The 20,467-nt window shown below is 41.3% G+C and overlaps 1 protein-coding gene across 3 annotated transcripts in view; it reads left to right on the forward strand.

The window, feature by feature from the left end:
• Positions 1-20,284, forward strand: part of LOC146649834 (fatty acyl-CoA reductase 1) — a 63,026-nt gene extending 42,742 nt beyond the window's left edge. The window contains exons 4-12 of one of the 3 annotated variants that reach the window (XR_014908081.1): positions 5,345-5,524; positions 6,991-7,168; positions 9,539-9,583; positions 9,673-9,791; positions 11,042-11,109; positions 15,434-15,605; positions 15,695-15,838; positions 16,613-16,740; positions 16,948-17,087. Coding sequence is in view for 2 of the 3 variants with exons in the window: in XM_085385924.1 (XP_085242050.1) it covers positions 5,345-5,524; positions 6,991-7,168; positions 9,539-9,583; positions 9,673-9,791; positions 11,042-11,109; positions 15,434-15,605; positions 15,695-15,824; positions 16,613-16,740; positions 16,948-17,110 (1,183 nt within the window). In the remaining variant the exon portion in view is untranslated. Of the gene's footprint in view, positions 1-5,344; positions 5,525-6,990; positions 7,169-9,538; positions 9,584-9,672; positions 9,792-11,041; positions 11,110-15,433; positions 15,606-15,694; positions 15,839-16,612; positions 16,741-16,947 lie in introns of all 3 variants that reach the window. The other 2 variants (XM_085385924.1, XM_085385922.1) reach the window with 2 other exon arrangements.
• Positions 20,285-20,467: the final 183 nt, after the last annotated feature.

Raw genomic sequence — 20,467 nt, forward strand, 5'->3', positions numbered from 1 at the left:
TAGATGGTTCCTATTTTACTCAGGGAGTCGTGGCATGTTCGGAGTGTTGGTAGGATGCGATTCAGTCAGTGTTGAGTCGGTATTAAGATAGCCGGTCAGTCTGGATTGATTGTGATGTCTTCAGAGGCTCCAACGTCCCAGTGAGGACGTCTTGCTCGTTACTGGTCTATGAGGAGCTTTGCTGAATGTAGAGTTGTTGAATTCTGATGTGAGCACTGTGATGACCTCGTTATGTTGTGCTCCTTTAGATAATGTGTTGATGTTCTCCTCCGACTAGTCATACCTGTAACTTCCTGTCATAAGCAACAACGATCCGTCCTATAATGTTCGAATCCTGTTCACCAAAAGACCCGACAATAATACAGAGAAAACCCCAACAATGAGACGACCCAGTATGAGCAAGCACTTGGCAAAAGTCGGAAGGAAAAACTCCCTTTTAACAGGAAGAGACATCTGAAAGAATCAGGCTCAGGAAGGAGCGGCCATCTGTCGTGACTGGTTATAGGGTGATGGGAGGAAGACCGGACAAAAGACTCACTGTGTCTGAGAGCCAGAGATTATTAATATCTAATGATTAAATCCAGAGTCCTGTATAAACACAGAGGGAGTGAAGAAGAAATAGTCCATTATGGGAAGCCCCCGGCAGCCTAGGCCGGTGAGGTCTGGTCTGAGGTCAGTTGGTCATAGCTGGGAGGCGGCAGGGAAGCCATTTGTATAGACTGGGCCTGAGCCTGCAAGCTTGTGTAAAAATATACAAACATGGTGTGCAGCTTTCTTTGTCTTGCTGTACAAATGCCCAGCCTGGACTGCACTGGATCCTTCATGTAAAAAATTATCTGCAGAGTGAAACGGATGAGCCGAGAAACCGAAAAGAGAAGAATGATTGGCATTCCTGCTTATAGCTTGTGTCTGGACACTTTCAGTTGCACTGCATTTTTGGGATTTTGTAAGTCTGATTACACACATGTTGACCCCACGTGATGATCCCGGTATTCATAGATTAGATCTTCAGTTTTAGCTTCTTTTAAGCAGGGAAATTCCTCCCAAGATAAGCGAGTGAGGCCGCCCCTTCAGTGTGTTTGCAGCCTCCGTGTGCATGGATGAGTGGAGGTAGATCATTTGTCTGACGTGGTGTAGTGCTGCTCCTTAAAAGCTCCCTGAAGATGGGTGTTCAGAGGCGGGCCAGTTTGAGTGACAGCTCAGTTAGGACTGCTGCACTGCTCTGAGCTGCACACCGATTCATATCGATCTCTTAGTGCTTTAGTCTCTCTCTGTCTCTGTATCTTTCTCTCTCAGTGGCCTTTATCTTCTCTCTTCTTTTATTTCTTCATATGACTTCACTGGGTTTTTTACTCACGCCTCCCCTTTTTGTCATCTCAGAGTCATTATTCTTGTCTGGTGACCGGCAACCTTGTAAGCAGTGCAGAGGCCATAAATCAGAAGAGTCTGCTTAAGGCTCGAGAGTCAGTCCAGGGCTTTTCAGCCCGACACCTCAGCTGGTCTTCATCCTGTGCAAGTCTTTATCCACACTTAAAGGATCATTGCTATTTATTGAAAGCTGGTTTTAACTTGAAACTTATTTCTATTTATCATAGGATTGATCAAACTAAGGTAATCTGTGAGTAAAGAGAGATTTTCACCCTATAATGTTCTGTGCAGTGGGTTAAAATTTCTAGAAATCATGACCTGGTTACCAGGAACTGCAGAAACAAGTGCCCCTCTACCCTTGGGTAGAGGTTCTTCTTCGTAATGAGCTGTGACAGGATGTAAACATTCCTGGTATCCTCCCCTCGGCTGAACTACAATGTCAGGTAGCTGCTAGCTTGCTTCCTGACATTGTAGTTTTAAATGAACTTGCAAGAAAGCCATAAGAGGAAAATATATGTTTGATTTTTGGGGTGAAGTGGCCTTTTTAAAGAAGAAAGCAGCACTGAGTGTTAATATTAGAGCTGCTAGTGATTTAATATTGATTCATCGATCTGTCACTTTATCAATACACAGTTCTGTGCTTCAGAGAAGTACTGATAAAATGTACAGTAGTAATGATAATACTTGGGGCAGTCTAAGCATTAAGCAGATATTAAACGACTCTTGAAATTTAGGAAAATTATCCGATAAACAAATTCTACAAAAACCCTTAAAGTGATTTTATTCTAAGATTATTACTTTGAAGTCTTATAACCTCGGTGGCTTCATATGAGTAAAAATCAGCAGCTGGGAGTTTCTTTTGTTTGCTAACTCGAGCTTTTCTCTAAAGGACCGTGACCCTTACAGACAACTGTCTGAAACAGATAATATCCAGTGAGCTTTGTGAAAGCTTTGTTGATGACAGAGGAGACTGGTCAGACTGCTTCAAGCGGATAGGAAGGAAATAGTAACTCGAATAACCACCAAATATGCAGAATAGCATCTCGGAACACAAAACGCATTGAACCCTGCTGCTACAGCAGCAGAAGACCATACAGTGTGCCACTCCTGTCAGCTAAGGACAGGAAACTGGGTCTACAATTCACACTGGCCCACGAAAACTGGGACAATAGAAGAAGCGTCTGAGCAGCAACATTCAGGTGTTAGGATAAGAATTTGTTGTAAACAACATGAGAGCATGAATCATTCGGCACTTTGGACCCATAGCACCAGTTATTCACTCTTCAAACACCACAGCCTGCCTGAGTATTGTCGCTGACCATGTCCATCGCTTTATGACCACATTGGACCGTCTTCAGTGTCTTGAACGCTGTACTCAAAGGGCCTCCACAGTCAGCAGATCTCAATAGCTGGTAGTTTCTGATGAGTGCCTATACTGGTCTGTAGTTGTTGCATCTGAGTCATAACTGCAAAGACAGATGGGTGATGAGTCAGGAGCAGGAAGGGGCGCAGTGGTGCCTCCATCTTCCCCCTGTAGTCCCGCTGGCGTGACGCCCTGCATATGGTCCCAGAAGATGGAGGGGCGATGACACGCCCCCACAGCACTCAAAAGCTCACCGGGTGATCGCCACCGCAGTCTTCATCGTCCTGCCGCTGCCAACAGCCTGACCGCACCTGATTCGTGCCACTGGACCGTTCGCCCACAGCTTTTTGCCTCTCGGTTCTCCCGCGACCTCGCGATCGACACCCACGCTGAGCCGGAGAATCATGCAGTGTCTGTTGAAACTGACCACAGCGTTTCTCGTCTTTGCTCTAGGCAAAATGGACTCTGTATGTTGTTGTAGTTCTGCTGCAGAGCTGACGCACATCCACAGCTGAGGGCTGAGGTTTATAAAGTGAAATGTGTTGTGTGGGTGGCCTACAGGAGGATTATCAATCACATGTGGGTTGAGTTGTTTTTGTTTCTTCTTCTTCTGGCAGTTAGGATTTTGTTGTTGTCATCTCTTTAAGAAAACATTTTTAAAACGATAAAGGCCAGCACCTTGATTATTCTTGCATAAGTTTGAGTCGGATACACGTGCTTCCTTTCACCAGAGATGGAGTCTTTTTATAGAGGTGACGCAAGACAGGTGAGGACGCCAATTATAGATTTCATTGGCAGAATGAAGATGATGGCAGCGATAAACATGAGGCGTGAGAAGTCAGGGTAAGAGTGGTGATGAATGAGATGTGCCATGGTGTTATGAGTGGCTGGCTGCTTATGTGGAGGCCTACACAGGTGAGCCAGTATTCTCCTAACAAGCCTCACTGCCTCCTACTGGAGGGAACCCTGCAGGGAGAGCAGAAAGAGGAGGCTGTAACAGCTTTAGACAGTATAGAGTCAGAGGATTGCTAATTACAACACTTGTCTCATCATTATAAGACCAGTATCTATTAGACTTGTATAAATAAATGGCCAGCTAGGCCCTACTTATGTTTATTTTCTACTTTATCAATGGTTTAAATTGGGAGGGGGGATTTAATCTCTTAAACTATCATGCAATTAATAACTTCATTACTCTATCTGCATTTGTTCTCATTTTGTGGTCCTCGGGATTTTTCTGTCTTCAGAGAAACACTTTTTTAAAAAATGTTTCTGCTTTTGGACTGTTGAGGTGAAATGCTGCTGCGTCATTTATAAGGTTATAGTCTCTGTGTTTAAGAAGAGAAAGTCAACAAAAGAAGGAGCAACAAGTTATCACTTTGCCAGATTTTGCAGGTGTAAAGCGGCGTGCATTAGGGCTGTGCGATATGACCAAAATCTCATATCCCGATATAAGAATTCTGTCGTCCGATAACGATATAAATCACAAAAATGTAACATTTTCTGTAAGTTCTGTGAATCTCGGGCAGCTCGTCTTGCGGGAAGCGTTTCCAGCTGCGAGTCATGTAGCTGGAGTCCAGTGTTTTAACAGATGCATGAAACTATATTTTTAGACATAAGTTGTAACGGCCGCCGTTTTCTATTACACAGCGTGCTGCGGGGAAAAGCCTGTTCTAAAGTTTGAGTCTAAGGTTTATTTTTTAGCACCTGATGGCTCTTTTTTACTTCTCATCCTAATCTGCACTTTCACGTAATTCAGTTTACTTTGAAAAGTCTCAACAGGATCTTGAGCTTTATTGTGAAAGGTTTATGTGGAACATAAACAAGCGGACAGGCGATGGTGTTACCGTCGTTGTTGCTAACCACAACGCATAAAAACAGGCGCTTGTCTGTCCATAGTGTGGTTATATTAAATATAAGAGAAAGAGAGAACTTTAAGAAATTAATATAGCCACTACAGTGACCATCAAAACGATGAAAAAAATATTGCCGTAAACAGTTTATTTTGCGACACCACGAAACAAACGATAGCATAAAATGAAAGGATAGAAGTTTTTATATTGTCATCCGATATATATCGTTATATCGAACAGCCCTAGCGTGCATTGTTCAGGACCGTTCTCTGCATCGATTCAGAGCCGCAGTAGATGCTGTAATGCTCAGTCTTGGCTTTATGACTGGTACTACAAGATGAAAAGAGCGAAAATGATGAGGCTAATACATGTTTTTCCCCTCCTTCTCATTTAGTCTTGTTCTCTCTCCCTCTCCTCTGTTTGATTTCATGCCTCTCTATCCCGCCGTGTCACTCTGCTCCGGCTTGAATTTTTTTGCAAATTCCTGCTCCTTTGCAAATTCATATTTGAATGGTACACTCAGTCGTCAGCAAACAAACGCTTATACATGCAAATACAAAGATAGTAGTAGTCTAGCAAACACGAACACACACACACAACGACTTTCCCTGCACACACTGAACCTGAGCACGCACACACAAACTTTTCCCTCCCACACAGACTCATTTGCACGACCTTTCCTCCCACATCTACATACACACACTCCCAGAGACGTGCAGTCTTTTTAACACCGTATGAATCTCTCTCTCCTCTCCTGCAGACACGCCCTGCAGCTCAACGTGATAGCCACACAGCAGCTCCTCAGCCTGGCCCAGCAGATGCATCACCTCGAGGCCTTCATTCACATCTCCACCGCCTATGCAAACTGCAATCGCAAGCACATTGATGAGGTCATCTACCCGCCGCCCGTCGAGCCCAAGAAACTCATAGACTCCCTTGAGTGAGTGGATGATGTTTTTGTTCACCCATGTCACAGAAATACTTCCACTTGGGGTTAATTCATGTGATGTGGAAATTAATCCCAAAGAAAAAGAGAAGTTGCATATTTGTGCAACAGCTGCAACCAAGGGAGAGACCGCGACAGGGCCTCCCAAACAAGGGATTGTAACAAGGTTCGCTCAAAAGATCAATAAATAGTGAGTGGATAAACTATTGCATCACTTGGCGAGTGTGTCAGAATCAAGCCCAGTAATTACGAGGAACGAACAAACAATGCAGTCATTCACAACACATCCAGCTGGGCCTAAACCACCCTGGGCACGATACCAACACAGATCTCATCCATTCACTTACATTCAGCAGTGAACCTGGACTGGGATAAAAGCAGGAATGTGGAGACACGAATTTCATGATTATGTGCCTGTTTTCACACCTGTGCACACATTTGGCCAACTGGCTGTCAAAAAAAGCGCTTTATTGTCAGATTGCGCCATGGAAGTTATTGCAAAAGTTGGGCAACATGCACACCTTTCCGTGTGAAAGGAGGTTTTCTTTGCTTTTAAACTGTTCATATTCATAATGTAGTCCAGGACTAACACCTCCACGTGCATTTGAAGAGCAGTAACAAAGACTCTCCCTACATATCAAAGGTCACAGTAATTTCAATTTGATTCATATAGCAACAAAGGACAACTACAGTTACCTCAAGGTGTTTTATTTGATACAGAGAAAACCCCAACAATCAGGTGACCCCTTATGAGCAAGCATGTGGCAAAAGTGGGAATAAAAAACTCCCCTTTAACAGGAAGAAACTTCCAGCAGAACCAGGCTCACGGAGGGGTGGCCATCTGCCGTGACTGGTTGGGCATGAGGGGAGGAGGACGGGACAAAAGAGACACTGTGGGGGAGGGGGGGAGGCAGAGATGCATAACTAATGATAAAAGACAGCAGATATTACACTAATGTCTGAAACGGCATGAAAAGGAAGTGCTAGGGTTGAGATGGGTTGATAGCGGCTTGCAGGGTGACTAAAGCAGCTTAAGTGCCACGTCCTACATAGATTTGTCATCAGCTCAAGTGTAAGGACCAGAGGTTTGGTTTAACTTTGAGAACATTGCCTAATGGAGTGTTTCCGTTTCATTTTATTTCATGCATTTATTTGGCAGTGCTTATAGGTGAAGTCGCCTTAACTCCTTTTCCCATAAAGACAACATGACGACCTTTACAGCATTCACAGGGTAAAGAGTTAAAATGCTGGTCTAAATGTAGTAAGCGTACATGACCTGGGGACTGTAAATTGCTTTTTCATAAACCTGTACCTTCTAATGTTCTTCTGCAAAACAAACCTGCTACCTATGTTTTTAAAAATTGTTTTTATCATAATAAATCTCAGACTGCACCAAAATAAGTGCTCAATTATGTTGTAAATGGGTGCTTAGTGCTGAAGCTTTATGTCTCTGGCTTCAGGTGGATGGACGATGGCATCGTGCGGGACATAACGCCACGGCTCATCGGCGACAGGCCCAACACGTACACCTACACCAAAGCCCTGGCTGAGTACGTGGTGCAGCAGGAGCAAGACAAGCTCAACATTGGCATCATCAGACCCTCCATAGTGGGAGCCAGTTGGCAAGAGCCCTTTCCTGTGAGTTCACTGAATACTTTGCTCTCTTTAGAAATTAGCTACTTTTGCATAATTACACTTATATATGTTCTTTTTTTAAGTATTGACAAAGTTCCATGACCTTTTCTAGTTTTAATCTTGCTGAGAGAGAACTGACACGCCCACTATGGCTCACGTCTTTGTGAAAGAATTTCACGAGCCTATATGTCAAAGACATAGGACATAGTTTTTGTAAAGACGTGTACAAAAACGATGGATGCAGCGACTGATGTCAGTCATTGGGTTGTGAACACCTACATTTTAATCACATAAAAAAAATTGAAATCAAACAAAGCAACAAATTAATTGTCTGATAGCTTAATCTCTACAGTTTGATCTTGTGACATCAACATTTCAGTTCTCACCCAATCATTGACACCTACACATGGTCCTTTTCTCTCGACACTGTTCCTCAAAGTCTTATGAGTTAATTGCTCCGTAACATATATTCCACTCTTTATTTTCAGCCATTTCTCTTGCGATGGTTGTACGATCCTTATTTGACGTGATTTGCCGAGTTAGTAGGGCCACCTTCATGCTTATGCTTACTTTGCTTAATAAAAACAGGCTTAAAGGATTGTGTACCAGATGTCGTCATTGGTCATTTTTCATAAAGGAACCATAGTGTTTGAAAATGAACACAAACAAGAGTCAAAACTAGAAATTCAGACCATTTTTTTTTTCTGCTTGCATCTTTTCTATACAGTCTGTGATGCATGTCGTGATTAAGAGCTGTGGTGCTTGGATCCTCACAGAGTGCAAGTCGTTTGCTTTCCTATTTCATCGCTGGCTCATTTTCTGCTCAGAACGTGCCCCCTTTTTTGACTTGGTTGTTTCTTTGTAGGTGCATGTTGGACACCCATGAATGACGCGGACTAGTTTTTCTAGAATCCCTCCCCTCATTATGTGTCCTCCTGACACAAATTGAAATAAGATATTGATCAACCTAATCCTGCCCGGGTCAGTGCTGCTCTCCTGTGGCTTTTATCTTAAGTGGCCCTGGATTAAAGCAAATTGGCTAATGTCGGTGCTAAAGACCGGCGTTTTCCACCCGAGTCACCTTTCATCAAGCTAAACAGCTGCTGGGATGGGAGATTTTGGGCGGACGTCAAGGACAGAAGGGTAAATCGGAGGCTGTGGACTGAAGGCCGCTTCGCTAAGGACCCAAACATGAAAGCTGAAGAGTGCATTATTGCTGTCAGTCTCTGGTGGATTTCTTTATATGAAAACTTGCACCAGACTAATCAGCGTGAGCGAGATTGCTTCTCAGTAAATATTTAATTGAAATTATGTGATTTTGCATGGAAAGAGTTAAACTTTAAACTTGCCAATAATTATTCATTTTTTATAAGATATTTACTTATTCTTTCATTTCATTTTATTTTTTATATATATATTTTTTGCTGAGCGACTCCTCGTTAAAGCTATAAATATATCACTCAAGGCTGATGACTGCAGAAAAAGCCTTAGACTCGTGATGACATAAATGTATCGATTATTCAAAGAGATGTTCAGCAGAAATCTAACAGCCTATTCAGATTCTTCCCAATTAAAAAACATGAGTTCATCTGAAGGACTAGCTCTGAAGAGATGATGCAGCATGAAAAGAAAACAAATACCAGACCAACACAGGAAAGTCCTTGTTTATGTGGAGCCAGGAAATGTAGGTCTTGTGTTTGTGCAGTGGGACTGTTGGTAGCTTCTGGCTCTGCCTGCAGTTTTAAACTCGGCCTGGCAGCAACTCTTCAAAAGACCTTACTCACGCTTGGCCCTGCAATCGCCTTGGCAGCCCGTGCCAGCAGGCGCTGTGAGGCGGGTGGGGGATGGGCAGAGCGTGTTTGTGTCGATGTGTTGTGTACATTTATAACCCCAGTATGCGCCTGTCATTCTGGGAGTCTGTGCTTTTAGAAATGTCCCATTTAACCCAACACGCTGTGCAAAATAAAAGCTGCATCTCCGTCTTCAGCTTGGCGTGAAGCCGACAGCCGATCGCCACGCTAAAAACACCCCTGGCCCCAGTGGCCTGCTCTTCTTCTGTGCACCTTATCTGCACCAGAACATATTATTAGAGCGAGGATAAGGCTTAGCTCTGCCCACATAATGAATCCATAGCCCCGCACATTAGAGACTGTTGCAGTCTATTACCAGTGATTTCATCCATTTTTAATGGTTTCTAATTGAAGCCGACAATCCCCGCTTCTCTGTTCTCCCACCGCAGGAAGTAACATAACCCCGAACAGCTGCTTTAGCGCACAGAAACACAACCACACGTGTGCTGCTGTTGGAATTAATCAATTAATGTTGATTCAGTCTCATTGCTGTTTTTCTTTTCTTCTCCGTTTCATGCCTCAGGGTTGGATCGACAACTTCAACGGGCCAAGCGGCGTCTTTATAGCTGTAAGTAAGACATGTTACCCTTGAATCTCAAAGCTCTTGGTTGCAGTGGCAAGATTTGGAGTTTTCAGATGATGTCATCCTGTGATAAGGCGGGAAAGGGTATCCTGCGCACCATGAGGGCCAACAACGATGCGGTGGCAGATCTGATCCCTGTGGATGTGGTCATCAGCCTCACTCTGGCTGCTGGCTGGTACACTGCTGTACACAGGTGAGTAAACAAACCCCAAAACTCAGTCCCTAAACTTAAAATGTCCTCCATTTGCCATAATGCATACGTTGAGGGCTTTCCATTAAAAACTTGTAGTTTCCAAGCGCACTTTAGGTATAGGGACAACGGCCAACTTGTGGGGATTTCTGCTGTAACCTGCAGATGTTTGGGCTCAATACAAAAGGCAAAACAAGCAAATAAACTTAAAGTTATGATCATATGACAATAGCTGCTTGCCTGCTCAGGCAAGTTTGGCCAGTCAAAGCAGAAGCTAGAAAGCTTCAGAAACCCAATCTCTTGTCCCTTTTCTAGATATTCTGCATAGTTTTATGTCCGAATATGTCGTACGTCTGTATATAGAGTAAATCTCCCAGGTTACTCTGTTTTACTTGGCCTCGGTAAACTGTGACATGGACAGAAGACATCTGTTATGAGTGGGGGTAATACTCTATGAACACCAAATATAGTTCAGGCACAAGCACCTGGATAGATGCTTTAACAGTGACTCTAAAAATAGAGTTGCATACATTCTTTGTGCAGCTATTTCCACCAGCAGCCCAACACAAACCTGTTGTCGCGGTCTTCCTGTGTGTCTTGTTAGTGAGCGTCAGAGTAACGGTAATACTTCAGTACTTTTATAACAGCCTGAGGTGATAAAAGAAGCTGTAAGTGTAAATCTAAACCTGGCCCTGATGTGAAGAGAACAATTGCACTGAGAACTTGTCACAAAAAATCCAGAATGGTCTGGGAAAATCAGTTAAATGCCAGATTTTGAAAGATTTTTCTGTTGATTCTTACCAAATTTATTTTGGCACTAACAAGAAGACACTAGTAAACTCAAGTGGGTCATTTCCACGCCGTGCCAGATGTTTTTCCCAGGGAGTGTCTGACTCATTGCTTCGCTGCAGTCTTACCAAAACTCAGAGGGTCAGATTTTCCATACGGGAAACAGAGTGCAGAGAAAATATGCGGCATCCACACCCATTTCAGACTGCTAAGAGAGGCTGATGAAAACACTTAACCTCTCAAATTTTGTAATGTACAGGCATTTGGAATGTTGTGCAATACCAGGCTTATGTACTTATTTTATGTGCACTGTAAGGGTTAAAAACACTGGTGAATAACAGTTTTAAATATAAGATCAGCCTTTTATATCAGCACAGTTTCACCACACAAACAGATAAGCTGGAATTATACACCAAATGCCTTCTACAGACATCATTATGACCTTCATCTTCCACACTTTGCAGACCTAAAACGGCCCTGGTGTACAACTGCACGACCGGCGGCATCAACCCTTTTCACTGGGGAGAGATCGGTAGGTACCCTCTTTGCTGTGCGGTAACACAAACCTGTCACTGCAGGCGGATATTTATAGAGCTGTTTTTGTCTGCCTGCCGGCATCCCGCAACACTGTCGTCTGTGTTCGCTTTCCTCGTCATAAATCAATACTCGGGTGTTGTGACATAATGTGTCTGTGATGTAGTTGTGATGTTTGTGGTGGAGGCTTCAAGAGGAGGGAGTCTGCCACCTGCTGGCAAGAAGCAGAAAATTAAGTTTTTGATGGATTTGGTGGCGAGTGAATGATGCAGGCTAATCTTAAAGCTTGTTTGCAATATGTTTGAAAAGTAAACACATTTAGTGTCTGAAGGCGGATTAAAGTGTTTTATTTTATACTTTCTAGTTGATTTTTGTTAACGATTATTTTAAAAGTCTATGTCTCAAAATGAATTCACAGAATTTAGGAAAAAGATTATCTATCTGCTTGGATTCCATGTGAAGAGTAAAAAACTCACATCGTTGCCCTCTGGGTGTGGATATCCGGCCGGCAGGATGTCGAGTGACCCTCAGATTAACAAGCACGCTCTCTTCACCAAGGAAATCGTGACCAGATGGCTCGTGGCGGGATTAGGTCTGATCACTGCGACTCATCGCGTTATGAAAGAGGAAGTGTGGACTCTGCACTCTCACTGGGCCAGAAGAGAGCTAGAAATGAAGCCAATTTAAAACAAGAGGATCAGAAGAGCCCCAGTAACACTGGACATCCCCTCAGAGAAAACAGATTTTTTTTTTTTTTTTTTTTTTAGATAAATATGACATTAAGAAAAGAAGTACTCTAGTGCAGCTCAGTTTTGTTTGTTTTTTTAAATATTTATATCACAAGTGTCCCAGGTTTCTGAGAGCAGCTCAGTGTTTGCCACGGTGCTTCCAACCAGGCTGCAGGGAGCCAGGCCACAGCTGGCTGTCACCTCGGATCTGGTCATCTCGGTCCCTGGAACCACTACATTATTGTTGTCATGGAAACAAACCTTACAAGGCCTCATTTGCATGCCATGTGATGTAATGTCTGTGGTCACATGGCTGCTTCCTGCCGCTGGCCGCCACTGGATGCTGAGAGGAGGAAGAGGAGGAGCCACCCACGCTGCCCAGTGGGGAAATCATTGAATGGTCACTTTCTGCCTGATATCCTCCAGAGGAAACAGGGTCATGCCATGATTAAGGCCAGCTGAGTTTCTGGAAGTCTTGATCCTTGTATTAAAACCCTGTCCTCAAAGGACCTTTTATTTTCTTTGTTTACCTCTGAAAAGCACGCTTCCATTTGAACCATAGAGCTCGAATATGGAGGACCAAGACTGCCAAAAATTAAAAACAAAGTGTAAAAGCAGTCAGAAAGTAAACTAATAATTCATGAAACAAATGTACAAATTAATTATTAAAATGGGAGGGATGAATGAATAGAGTTAAGAACCCTTTTCCTGGCAATTCTTTAATGAGAAGGCTCATTAAAGTAAAGGATGCTGGAGAAGTGCATGCAACTGTAAACTGGAAATAAACCCTCTCCTACTTAAACCTCAGTCTGACCTGAAACTGAATTAAAATACACAGTCCAAAAGTTTCCTGCTGTCTTTTTTGTTTTGTTGTCTGAGTTTTACAGTTTACGATGCTGGTTACAGGCATTGATTAACACAATTTGCAAAATACCAAACAAAAGAGAAACACTGAACAATCGGGAGCGACCAGTTGCCAGATTATTGATTTTAAAATTTGAGAATTAAATTCGCTTATGTATATTAGTGTATTGGACCCACTTATCCCAGCACGACAAAAACCAACTTACTGTTATTCACATATGCTGTTAACTCCTCCATCCTATAAATCTCTAGTGTTATTTTCCACCACAATGATAAAGTTGGTACATCTTGTAATAGCCATTTCTTTGTTATACATTTTTTACTTGCAACTAGCAAGGCACTTAGTAAACATTTTATCTTTTTTTTTTAAACCATTCCTGTGGCGTACATCCAAAAAAAATTGTTTTCCTTCCAAAAGGGAATGTACAGTTGAAAATTTCTTGTAGTGTTTCGTGAGTGTCTTTCCAGTAAGTCCTGATCAAAGGGCAGTCCCACATTATGTGAGCGTGGTGTGCTCGTTGGTGTCCACATTTTCTCCAACATACAGGGGGATTCCTGTCATAATGAGTCTTTTGGCAAGGGGTGATAAGAACCTTATCATAGTTTTCCATCCAAATTCTCTCCATCTTCGTGAGGAAGTGGATTCCACGTTCCCATATTTGAGTCCTCCTTCTCCCATAATATCTTCACATATTCAGTTGAGTGAGAAAGCTTATTTGTAAGAAATGTATACAAAAAGGAAAAGTGTTTTTATTGACGTTGCCAATATATGCCTTTTTAAGCATAGCTATCAAATCTACATTAGTGTTCGACGCCACTCTGATTGTTGTCTTTATATAATGTCTTATTTGCAAGTATCAATAAAAATCCTGCTTTTCCAGATTGTATTTTTGTTTCAATGTATCAAAACTTATTAAGTTCCCATCTTTAATCAGACTATCGAATGTAGGTAATCCTTTAGCAGACCAACTTTTAAAACGTGAGTCCAATTTATTTGGGACAAAATCAGAGTCATACGCATACATTTAAATAAAGCCAAGTCCTGTTCCAATTTAAATTCCCTCACAACATTTCTCCATACATTAAGTTTACATTTCACCCAAGGGTTGTAGACCTTGTCTATATATTTTTGAATGTTTAAGTCCATCAGGACAGCTTGTATTGGAAAAGAAAACATGCTCTCCTCAATATTTTTCCAATGTGCTTTATAGCTTATATCACACCAGTTAATCACAGTCTTAAACTGAGCAGCCCGAAAATATATATATATATTTTTTTTTAGTGACTGCAGCCCCATCCTCCTGTCTTTTTTTGTAATTGTAAAGTTTTAAAACAAACCCTTGGTCTCTTCCTTCTCCATATAATTTTGTCCCGTTTGTTAAATTGGCTTTGATCAATTTGTACCAGTAGTGTTTGGAATAAATATAGTAATCTCGGCAGAATATTCATTTTGATTCAATTCGTGAGTATAAAGTTAGAAAGGGAATCATGTCCCATCGTTTGATATCATCTACTATTCTCTTTTGCAGGGAACCAAAATTCTCCTCAAATAATTTAGTTAAGTCTTTAGGTATGACAACTCTATTGAGCAACCAAGTGAGCTGGGGGGCTATAGTTATAGTTAAGTATTTGAGTTTTGGTCATATTAATTTTATACCCAGAAAGTTTCCCAAATTTTTGGCATAGATTCATCAGTTCAGGTAGGGAGCTTGTGGGCTGTTCTAGGTATATTAATATGTCATCTGCATAGCAAGCAAGCTTATGTTCCTGTTCTTTAATGTTTATTCCCTTGATGTCTTTGTTTTGTCTGATTGATTGTGCCAGAGGTTCTAAGTATAATGCGAATAAAAGTTCTTGCAGTAGGGTTAGTATATAATGCCTTCACCGTATCAATAATTCTATTATGTAAGCCAAATTTGGTCAAGACTTTGTAAAGAAAGTCCCAATTTACAGAGTCAAAAGCTTTTTCCGCATCGATATTCATAAGCATGGCTTTACTTTTAGATGTTTGTATCTGATTTATTACGTGAAGAGTTCTGCGTATATCGTCCTGTGTCTGCTTTTTTCTGAAAAGAGGCGAATGCTATGATCTCCCCTCTTAGCTTTTAATGCATCCCATAGTATTGGAGGTGACACTTCTCCGTTATCATTTATTTCAAGGTAATCTTTGAGTTCTTTCATTACTTCTTTCTTAAATGTTACATCTTTAAGCAAAGATGAGTTCAAGTTTCAAGTTGATGTTTTGGGGTATACGTTTAAATCAATTGTCAGATACAGTGGTTCATGGTCACTTATGTCTATTGTACCCATCTCACATGATTGGATTTTATCCCTATCTTTTCCAAACGTCATGTAAAGGGAATGTGGAGCTGAGTAATGAGAATAATCTCTCCATGTAGGGAAACGATTTCTCCATACGTCTTACGTCCTACCTCTTCAAAAAGCGCAGAGACTCTTTTATACAAAGTACTTGATTCCGGCATTCTTCTATTAGAGCTATCTAAATCCGGCCGCAGGCGAATATTCAGATCGCCGCCACAAATCAAGGGGCCTTGGGTTTCTGTCACCATTATATTAATAATTTTTTTTTTTTTTTTTAAAGAAACTCTGGTCACTTCCTGGTGGTGCATAAACGTTCATTAATGTAACCAGTTTCCTGCTGTTTTTGTTTCCTGCTCAGAGGTGAATACGGCACTGAGACTAATCCTCCTCAATTATCTCGATTTGCAGAGCACCACGTGATGTCCTCCTTTAAGAGAAACCCCTTGGAGCAGGCTTTCCGAAGACCCAACGCCAACATCACCTCCAACTACCTGATAAACCAGTACTGGATCCTGGTCAGCCACAAGTTCCCCGCTTTCATCTACGACCTCTTCCTGCGCCTCTCCGGGCAGAAGCCGCAGTAAGACCAGCTTCCTTCTAATCCCACTTTTAGCCTAAAGAGAAATCAATTTGTGCCTGTTGTAATCTGCACCTCCTCCGTCTTTGTAGGATGATGCGCATCTTCAATCGCCTGCACAAGGCCATCGGCCTGCTGGAGTATTTCAGCAGCCAGGACTGGGAGTGGAACTCTGAGAACATGAGCATGCTGATGGGCCAGCTAACCCCTGAGGACAGGAAGGTAGGGTTAACCATGTACGTGGTGCAAATTTTGGACCAATAATACACCTTTTAGGGTCACATAAAGATGCAGGTGTTGAATAATAATAATAATAATAATATTCAGAACTTACCTCACCATCTAGTTATTTTATTGGTTTAAACTTTTTGGTCTTCATAATTTTATTTTACTTTATTACTTTTGTGGAGGATGGGGAAGTTGTCTTAATGGGTTTTTAACTTGCATGCTTGTTTTTAATTATGCTTGGATTAATATTAATGTTTTACTTTATTAGTTTTATAGCAGCACCACCTTGAAAGAAGCATACTGTATAAATAAAGTTTAGTTTGTGAAACACCTCTATGGAAGCCTTTTTATGCCAGTGAGGGGGAAAAACAGTCGGGGCTTAATTAAAATTTCAAGTTATTATCTCACAAATTGAACTTCTCATTACCTAAACATTTTGAGATAATAACCCAAAACTTTGACTTTATGGATTGATTTAAAAAATAAAAAAAAAACCTAGTTGCAGAAAGAAGCTTCCATAAAAATTCTCCTTTTTGCAGCCGCACATGGAGCCTAAATTTTATAGATAACACTGACTCCAAAAATGAATCCATGACCTTCTCAGTACATAATGGTATTTCTACTTGTAAATAAGTAAATGAGCTGAGCACATCATGCACAACTGCAACAGAGCTCAAGACAGAAAACACTTGTGAACATGCACTTTTAGTCACAAAAATAGCAGCTTTTTTATTTTCAGTTTCTATTTTCAGTATTTTCAACTTCTGCCATCTTATTTGCAGACATTTAACTTTGATGTGCGCCAGCTGAACTGGCCCGAGTACATTGAGAACTACTGCATCGGCACCAAGAAGTATGTCCTGAACGAAGACATGTCTGACATTCCTGCTGCCAGGCAGCACCTGAGAAAGTAAGTCAACAAGCCTTCAAAAGTACAGGATTCAAGTATGTGTTTCCCCACCAGTTATCATTCTATTTTTGGAAGAATTTCACTGTGATAATTAATTAGGAAAACCTATGCACAAGCTTCCTTGTTTATCATCTCATTTACATCTTTAAGCTTTTTAAGAACTTGTATGTTAAGTCTTTAATCTGCTTCCCTCTTGTCTTCTTCCAGACTGAGAAACATTCGCTACACCTTCAACACCCTGCTGATCGTTTTCATCTGGAGGGTGTTTATCGCCCGCTCCCAGATGGCCAGAAACATCTGGTACTTTGTGGTCAGCCTCTGTTTCAAGTTCCTCTCCTACTTCCGTGCATCCAGCACCTTAACCATTTGAGTCTTCCTCACCGCCTCAAGCCAGAGTCAGCAGCCCTCGCCTTTAGCTGTCAGCAGGAGGGAAAACATCCACTGTGGACACTCTAAATCCTTCTTAATGTGGACAAGCGGGGCTCTGCACACGTGGGGGTGGCAGTTATGTGAAGAAGAAGGGAAAAATGAGGTCTACTAGCCATGAATTAAGCATTCAGTTTGGATATCTGTCATCGGTTTGTGCACTCTTCAATCTCCAACCCCGTCCAAAAAGAAGTGTTGTCATTCATTTTGTACCTACTGTTTTCGTCTCAAAGTGGCCAATTATATATGCAACAATAAGCCTTTCGTGTGATTTCCATTTTCTTTTCCACCCTCTTAAATCTCAATACATCGCCTTGCCTTGTAAGTACTTTTTTTCATACTTGAATAATACTGGCACTGCATCGTTGGAGGAAAATTTCTATGAGATCATTGTAGTTCATGTTTTTTTTTTTTTTTTTCGGTTTTGTTTTTTTACTGTGGGGATCTCCAGTTCTTGTCTTCAATACACGGGTGATTCCGATATCTGTATGTCTTTGCAATGAGTGCATCTACTGCCTTTTTAACATCCCCAAAAAAACTCACCGGTGGTTTTCCATCTTAATACCGATCTGAAGTATATTAAGAATAGTATTAAAGCTAAACTCAAACTACATGAGTCACCTATGGCTACAAATACAGATGCCACCTTTCCTATTGTTACAGTTGTCACTTATTTATGACCACAGATGTTGATGTCCGTGCGTCTTGTTTGAATGCTCATCCACTTTTTTGCCTGTTTGTACAGCAGTTTGTACTGAAACTAAGTTTACTACTTTTACATCTTTATACCTGCGCCAAAGGCTAGTCCGACTATATGTGGTAGACCTTGGCTGTGTAGAATTTATAAATAAGAGTAAATCAGAGTGAACTTTATTTGTATAGCCCAGTATATACTGCACATTGTTTCCCAACAGTTTCTAAGCAAACTTTGTAAGAAGACAACTCCCCAAAAGGTTAGCACGTTAGGGAAAGATATTTCACAGGCAAAGCAGGAGCGAGTGATTCAGTTAAAATGGTTCAATGCCTCATAGTATAGAAGATGAAAGTTGAAGACCATTGCAGCTACTTGCAGCAAAGGAGCCTGAATTCATGCCCTTGTTGCAAGTGCACAACACAGTGGAGGTTAAAAAGGGAAAAAAGTGGGTCTATTACTGAGCCCTGAGGGATGTCTCACCTTATAAAGTGAAGTTGGAGAGGGCAGTTTGGTGTAGTATCAAGTCAGAGTGGTAAACACGAGTTATATTTGAGCAGTGGTACCCATTCAACTTATCCAGAGATGTTTTCAGTGCTCCTGAGATATTAATTATGATTTAGTGATCAGAGTAAAGTGTCATCTGCATATGAGTGAAAAGTCATGCCCCAATTTCAAGTAATTCTTCTTAAAACCCTAAATACAAAGCCATAAGAGATGCCTCACCTCACAGAATGGAGAAATGGACTGCTACGACAAACTGATCCATTTAATAATGCATATTTAAAATGATCCAATGGAAGATGAAAGAAAATAAGTGGGCCTTGTACTGAGCCCTGAGGAATGCCACGCCTTACAGCGTGGGGTTGGAGAGGGCAGTTTAATTGCATAGAAAGTCAGGTCACTTGAAATCCTGAGGAGACCTCACCAGCCTTGTCACAGTGGTAAACATGAGTGAAATTTGAGTTGGCAGTACCCATTAGGTACCACTAAAAATATAAACTGTCTGGATGAAATTATTGCCTGCTGCACAACAGAGTGCACTTTTATTTACCAAACCAAACAATTTTGGGGAAATGGGTCAAATTGTTCAGAAGACAATGTCCGATTTTGAGGTTCCTATAAATACAGTTGTTATATCTCGAGCCCTGGTTTTTCAAACACTGCTGGAAAATTGTTTAAAAAAAGATTTTTACCACTGTGATTTTAACATTATGTTAGTGCATAAGAGACACACACACTACAACTTCAGTAGATCCAAAGAAAATGGAAAGAAGTAGTTGCTGGGATGTCCAACAGCTTGCAGTTTAAAAAAAGAAAAAAAGGCCCACACCTGTGCAGATTAAGGCTCTTTTCTCTTCTGATTTCTGGACGCAGACTAAGATATCTAAAGACTCGTGAGGTACTTTTAAATCACATACAGTGTGAATATGAGGCTTCTGCAGAATAATTAATTTAAAAGTACTGGTTAAATTACAATCTAAGCTGGCATTGTATCCCCAATGCCAGAGTACTTCAGCTTCATCGTCTTAAAGGGGCAGGGCACTGAGCAATCAGAGTTGAGCTGCATCTGCATATATATGTGAAAGTTCATGACCCAGTTTCAAATTATTCTTCCTAAATTGAGTAAAAACTAGATAACTGGACCAAGACAGAGCCATGAGATATGAGTCCAGATTTATATTTAAAAAGTCCCAAGTAAAGGGCTGGGAACACGTTAAAACTCTACTGGCATTACATCCTTTCTGCATATTTGGAATATCTGTAAATAGATGCTTGCATATTATTCTTATAGATTACCAAAAACTTTTATTTGACTGTTGATTTATTTTGGTTGAGTGTCTTCAGAGCTTCCCACAGAGTGTACCAAAAGTGTGACCGGCTGGTATGATTTTTACTGAAAGAATGAGACAGCTGTGTACAGTATTGTATATGTTGCAAGGCATTACTCTTGACAGAATTAAAAATACTTAACAGTGATGAGTCTTTATGGGAGAAAAAGGGACAAAACTAAATGTTTATGCAAAGCCCATGTCTGGTGAAATCATGATAACCGTCCTCTTAATTTCAGACCCGAAACGTCGTACAAGGCCTGCACGATGAAGCAGTTGCATCAGATTGTTCTCAAAGAGCTACAGGGCTATATTAATGATGTTGTCAGTATGGAGTTTTGCTCTTCTGTGTGTCTGTCTTGTCTTCTTTCTTTTTTTCTTTTTTTTTTCTTTTTTTTCAAACGCAGAGCACTGTTGGTGCCATAAACCCCAGACTGGAGCTACTGTTACTGTATGTAACAAACGGCATCACTTAATCAATGACTTCATGTTTCTTCTGGTGTCATTTGCAAAACGTCCGACTGCCTGTATTCCCTGCTCTGACAACACTTTCAAGTCTGCTTGGCAAAACTGAAATAAACTCGAAGAGTAAAGGTGCACATGTGCTGCAGTCTTTCATGCTCGCCTTCCAGCTCACTCGTTCATGGTTACAGAGGAGAAAATGAAAATCGAAAGATATATTTTTCCTGGAACCACTTCAGTTCTGACCAAGCCAGCTGGCTGATGATCAGTTAATCAAGCAGGTTTGATTAGCAGCTCCTGGAAGCAGTAAGGGCCT

This window comes from Rhamphochromis longiceps, linkage group LG17 (assembly GCF_057381845.1).
Source record: "Rhamphochromis longiceps isolate RC_006_pf linkage group LG17, R_longiceps_female_GT1.1, whole genome shotgun sequence".
Classification (NCBI taxonomy): domain Eukaryota; kingdom Metazoa; phylum Chordata; class Actinopteri; order Cichliformes; family Cichlidae; genus Rhamphochromis; species Rhamphochromis longiceps.